The sequence below is a fragment of the Pinus tabuliformis genome, chromosome 5_1 (assembly GCF_031772625.1).
Source record: "Pinus tabuliformis cultivar Carrire ecotype Pingquan chromosome 5_1, CPIR1, whole genome shotgun sequence".
In the NCBI taxonomy this organism is placed as follows: Eukaryota; Viridiplantae; Streptophyta; class Pinopsida; order Pinales; family Pinaceae; genus Pinus; species Pinus tabuliformis.
The window spans coordinates 618,888,792-618,895,156 of record NC_142305.1 but is presented as its reverse complement, the minus strand read 5'-3'; the positions used below and the strand labels follow the sequence as shown (position 1 = coordinate 618,895,156).

Here is a 6,365-nt window from a genome sequence, read left to right as displayed (position 1 = left end):
GAGGTGGAGGGTATCCATCACTAAAATAGAAGAGGAGTTGTTGTTGAGGTGACAAAGGTAACACTCTTGTGGCTTGTGCATTTGTCTTGCCTAGAGAGGCGTTGTGCTAAGGTGCATGATTTTGTTGGAAAAATCCTCTTTAGTACCACTCTACCTGCCCAAAGTCCACTTTTTCTATCTTTATTTTGTGTGGAATACACTTCTTTTAATTTCACTAATGCTCAAAGAGGCACCATTGAAAGGGGAGAGGCACCTATTGAAAGGGTGGTAGTTGCCAATGGCACTATAAGTAAGGAGAGCACCTTCTCCTTGGTCACTCTAGGCTAAGATATAAAGAATTGGAAATGAAGCATTTTGATATGGTGGGTGGCCACAAATTCCTGATATGCATGTTTCTACACCATAGATTATGTATGTCTCCCATCATTGACATTAAATATGCAATTAATCTAAAAGAAAAAGATATAGATATTGGTAGAATCAAAAGAAATGACAAGAACTAATGAAAGAAAAAAGGAAATGACAAGAACTAATGAAAGAAAAAAACATCAGTTTGGGCTTTCTCAAAAATAAGATTGCAGGGGCTTTCTCATGTATAGGATTGTATAAATCATTTTGTTAGATTACATGTGCTAGTTTTGTTTAAGCTAGGAATAAACCTAAAAGAAACCATAAGGGGTTTGTATCCTAGACTCCCTATACCCTAGATTACGAAGGAGCTAGTCCTTGTCAAGAGTGCTATCCAATTCCCTTTTTCCTTTGAATTCTAAAACCCTAAAAAAAATTATTATTACATGAGGTATTGGGGATCAAATTCTAGATTACGAAGGAGCTAGTCCTTGTCAAGATTGCCATCCAATTCCCTTTTTCCTTTGAATTCTAAAACCCTAAAAAAAAAATTATTACATGAGGTATTGGGGATAAAATTCAATATAGTCTAGTTTAGTTAGCATATTTAAGCTTGTTCATGTATACCCTTAGGATTGAAAACAATTAAAAGTGCAATAGAGAGGCATTTTTATGGTCCTTCATCCATCCATATTCTAGGGTTGACGTCACCTTTACTTTGATATTATATGGTAATCTGATCGTGGAAAATTGTTGAGTTTTAGTCAATGTTCCACTGAGTTTCCAGGACGGGGATACACACAAGGGGGACATTTTTTTTCCCATGAAAATAGAGTTCGTAATTTCTATTAAGAAGATGATAATAGAGATTACATGTTGTTGATGCCGTAGCATATGCTGTAGTGTGGTTTAACCACTGTACAAAAAAGTTATCAATGTAATATCCTGTAAGTGCAGCTGTGGATACAGTGGACTGTATCCAACCAAATATATACATAGCAGTGTCTCACATATATCCATAAATAAATAGAGTTGAGGTCTATGAGCCCTCATGCTGTAAGGAGAAGTATAGAGCCGATCATTACAATGCTGAGTATAAACAAAAATATGAAAAACATGTAGATCAAAAATAAGGGGATTTCCTCCCGTTGCTGGCCATCAATATATGGTCGATGGTAGAACCTGTGCATCCCTTCAGGAGTGTATTCTTCAATCAGCTAGTCTCCTATAGGCCGATCCGCCACTTCTTTCGAGAGCCGGTCAGCAAGCGCATTTCTTTCGCTGTAGATATGAGAAACAATGATCTGGTCAAAATGTGTTTTTAAAAAAACAATTTCTTCCAAGATGTGTTTCAAAGAATATGCATGACATATAGATTTATTGTTTGCCCAATCAACCACAATCTTTGAATCCCCAAATATTTGTACTTGTCGGCATTGTTTGGATAGAGCAAAGAAGAGGAGATGTCTCAGAGTGATAAGCTCAGCATGGTTGTTTGAGCCTGTCCCAAGTCCCAATCTCAGGTGATAATAATGAGTTTCTGAGAGATGAAAGACAATACCCCCCCCCACATCCGTGCAATGGGGCTGCACCGTCGAAATTGGCCCAGGGTATATCCTTGTTGATGTTTTCAGGCAGAATGTTTCTGGGGGTGATGATTTTATTCTCAAAGGGGATTTCCGTATAGGCCACGCAGATGGATGGCGGAAGAAATTGCCAGTTGACTCTGTGATCCTCAAAGATAATAGCATTGCGTTTGTTCCATATATACCAGGACACCACAGGAGGTAGGTTCCTGGCTTTTTCGGAAGGCACCGCAGACCACCAATGATCCCAGGCAGAGGGTATATCAGCACCGTGCCAGACTGTGCTAATGTTGAGGGCCCGAGTGACTTGTTGCCAAATTTCCTTAGTGACAGCACAGGTAAGGAATAAGTGAGGCGTTGTTTCCTCCTCTTTGTTGCAAAGAACGCACCAAGTTGGTCCATTAAAAGCACGCTTCCTGAGATTGGCTCCAGTAGGAAGCTTGTCAGCGATTATGTTCCACATAAGAAGTCTGGCACGAGGTTGTGCTTGTAGCTGCCATATGTCTCTCCACCAGTTTTTTAAAATATCAGGTTTCTTAGCTTCAATAAGCTTTAGGTAGCCGAGCTTTGGTACATAAGAACCCGATTTAGTTGGCGCCCAAATAAGTTCATCATCCTCCTCATGTAGTTTAATGTGTGTTTCGGTAAGTGCCTGTATGTATCCTTGCCAATGTGCAGTCCAATCATCAGGTATATGCCATTGCGGATCCGTGACCCAGGCTTGTGTAAAAATGGTAGATCTATGGGGATCACCGATCTGAGCCAGATATTTAATGCCCGCGTTGTTGAGATGTCGGATCAAGCCTTCCGGCAGAAGATGAGCATTCCCTGAACCAGGCCAAGGGTCTAATCCAATGCGGACCTGTGCACCATTCCCAATTTTCCAAAGCAGATTATCCCGAATCAGAGGCATAGCTTTTAGAGTGGCCCTCCAGATCGCGGATATGCCATGGTGATTCCAAGTGGGTCTGCGAAGCCATTCAATAATGTTGGAAGGCCAGATATATTTTTGGTGAATTACTTCCGCCCATAAGCTGTCCATCTTGAGGAGTGACCAACCCTGTTTCGCTGTTAAAGCTTGTGCAAAATCAGAGAGAGATTTAATTCCCCATCCGCCCCATCTCTTTGGCAAGGATACAAGGGACCATCTGGTCCAGGCAAAAATCTTTCCCTTTTTATTGCCATTCCACAGGAACCTGTTACATATTTGTTGAATTTTTTGAAGAATACCCTTTGGAATCCAAGTGAGTGACATCCAGTAGACAGGGGTAGCCTCAAGAACAGATTTGATCAGTAAAAGTCTACCGGCTTTTGACAGTAGACGATGCTGCCAGCAAATAATTCTTTTTTCAATTTTAGATATGAGCCAAGACCAGTGTGCCACTTTGTATCCATCCGGCCGCAATCTGAATCCAAGATATTTGATACCATCCATCACATGGCTTTCCAAATAGGGGAAATATTGGGTCGCCAGCTGAGTTTCCTGTTGAGAACATCGCATCATAGATCTGGTGGATTTGTCCCTGTTGATTTCCATGCCCGTGGCTTTACAAAAGAGTAGCAATATATCATTTAATGCAATTATGTCTCGCATGCTTCCATTAAGGAAGATTAAAATATCATCAACAAACAGTAAATGGGTAAGAGAGAACTGTTCAGTAATTTTGAGGCCGCTGATATCACCATTCCTTTTTGCTTCGGCAATGAGCCTACTCAATCCTTCCATAACAATGAGAAAGAGTAGTGGGGAAAGGGGGCAGCCTTGCCTGATCCCCCTAGTTATATTAAAGCGGTCCGAGGCTGCACCATTGATAAGGATAGCAAAGGAAACAGAGGAAACACATCCCATAATCCAGTTTATGAGCAAGAGGGGAAATCCCAAATGAGTGAGGATCATCTTAAGGTAGAGCCAATTTACTTTATCAAAAGCCTTTGCAAGGTCGATCTTTAATGAGATACCTTTCAGATTCTTCAGCTTTATGGAGTGTAAGGCTTCCTGGGCAGTGCCAATGGCCTCTTGGATGTGGCGATTTTGGAGGAAAGCAAATTGTTCCGCAGAGATATGTGTGGACAGGATAGGCTTAATGCGGTTAGCAATGATTTTGGCAATTATTTTATAGAGGCAGTTACAGAGGGAGATAGGGCGAAAATCATTGAAGGATGTGGGGTCATCAGATTTTGGTATCAAGGCAATGAAGGTCTGGTTCATAGGAGGATGAATGTGCCCTGTGATCCTGCTTTCCTCAACGACAACCAATAGGTCCTCTGCCAGCAATTCATAAAAAGTCAGATAAAACTCCACCGGCCAACCATATGGTCCCGGACTCTTATCCTTTTTGAACCATTTGAGAGTACTTTCCAGCTCTTGTGTAGTAACCGGTTGGCTGAGGTCTTCAATGTCATCCTGCCCAACAAACCGAGGGAACTTTCCAGCTAGTCTGATAATGTCTGGAAGATTTACTGTATTTGGTGCCGTGAAGAGTCTCTTGAAGTGTGAGACCCCCAATCTCGCAATTTGCTGGTGTGTGGTAGCCCAGCCATCCGGTTCCCTTGGTAGCTTCCAAATGGTATTTGATGCCTTTCTGCCATTTGCGAGGTTATGAAAATACTTAGTATTGCTGTCCCCGGCTTTGAGCCAAATGGCTCTGCTTTTGAGTCTCCATAATTCCTCCTTTTCTTGCAATATCTTCGTTTTTTGTCCAAGCAGCTGACACAGGAGTGTTTTTGTGGCGTCGGTTTGATATCCAGCCCCTCTTTCATCAGTCAAAAGTGCTATCTGATCTTCAGTATCCTTCAGAATCTGGTCATCTCTTTTCCGCTTAAGTCTTGCCCAGATCTCACTTTGAGCATCTTTAGTCTTTCGCAGAAATCCATTGCTTTCCTCTGATCTCTTAGCGGGGGTTGGGATGCCCAAAAATCCGTAACCAGCTTGATGTAGTCTGGTTCTTGGAGAAAGCCCGCAAAAAATTTGAAGGGGGAGCGCGGCTTGAAATTATTGTCACTGATCTGTAGAAGGATCGGATGATGATCTGATAGTCCCCCAGTGCTGACCCACTGTCTGTATAAGGGAAATAATTGTATCAATGCCTCATGCATCATATATCTGTCTAAACGCCTTCCCAGAGCAGCCTCTCCAGTACGCTGGTTGTGCCAAGTGGGGAGTTTCTTGTTCATGGGAATGTCCACAAGATGGTGAGCATCAAGAAGCATGTTCAATTGCTCCGCCAAAGGGTCACACTGCGCGTGATGACCCCAGGATTCCCCCACCCCCAGAGAGAAATTGAAATCGCCCCCAATTACTGTATTCTGAGTGATATGGCTGCTAGATAAGAAATTTTGCCAGAATGCAAGTCTATTCTGGTTAGGCCCATAAATATTTATGATTATGATTGGGATGCCCAGCTCGCCCATGATAATGTCCATCCCCAGGAAGCCACTGTCCCCCCAAGCAGAGAGGAGCTTGCTTTTTCTGGGGTTTATGCCAATGAGTAGGCCACCAGATCGGCCACAGGCATCCAGTCCATGTAAAACCCATCCCGGGAGCATAGCTTGTAGACTCTTCACCGCCACCTCGGCAGTACAGAGGGTTTCCTGAAGGAAAATGATGTCACATCTAGACTCTTGCAGGAGTCTTTTTAGAGCCAGTCGTTTATTGGGGTTGGCTAGTCCCCTGCAATTGTAGGAGAGCCAGATCATGGGGAACCATAGATCAGGGGCTCATTAGCTCTAAGTGCCCGTTCAATAGTAAACTGTCGCCCCATAGCTACATCCGCAATCGCATTAAGCTTTGCAGAGGAGATATTGGAAGGTCTACCGCGTTTTTGCTTGCGATGCCGACCAGGGGATGATCCCAGTCCCAGAAGTTTAGGACGAGCCTGGGATCTCAGATGATAATGGTGGGAGCCGGAACCGGCCGGAGAGGGCGGAGAGTCAGGACAACCCAATGCCGGATTATGGGAGGGGGGGGTGGTGGAAAAAGTGGGTGGAGGAGGGGTGATGGTGCACAGGATGGAGGGGAGAGTGACATTTTCTGAGAAGGAAGTCCGATATGAAGAGTGCAGTATCGATTGCAATTCATCAGAAAAAAAAGGAGTACAGATAGGAGTGGATGCATTACCCGAATGAGAAGGTGCAGCCTCCGCCATTTTGGTAGCATCCTCTGCTGCCTTTGAGCGTGTACGCGGCGGTCCTGATGAGGGCGCTGCCTTCCTCCGAGTGTTCATCTTAGCACCATCACCCACCTTCTTGTTAGGAGTCTCCTGTTGAGCCTGATCACCAGCTGTCGTGATGTTAACTCCTGCATTTTGTTGCATAGTAGTCTTCTGTCGAGGTCCTTTAGTCTTCGCAGAAGTCACCCCCGAGATCAACGGACAATCCTTATACAGGTGGCCAATTTTATGGCATCTTCGGCAGCGAAAGGGGACTCCTTCG

At 43.8% G+C, this 6,365-nt stretch overlaps 1 protein-coding gene across 1 annotated transcript; it reads right to left on the bottom strand.

The window, feature by feature from the left end:
• Nucleotides 1-1,830: 1,830 nt before the first annotated feature.
• Nucleotides 1,831-5,480, bottom strand: LOC149166449 (uncharacterized). The gene is made up of 2 exons (XM_089430167.1): nt 4,990-5,480; nt 1,831-4,873 (listed from the first exon to the last, which is right to left on the bottom strand). The coding sequence occupies exons 1-2, from the start codon at nt 5,478-5,480 to the stop codon at nt 1,831-1,833; spliced, it is 3,534 nt and encodes a 1,177-aa protein (XP_089286293.1).
• Between the last annotated feature and the right edge of the window lie 885 nt (nt 5,481-6,365).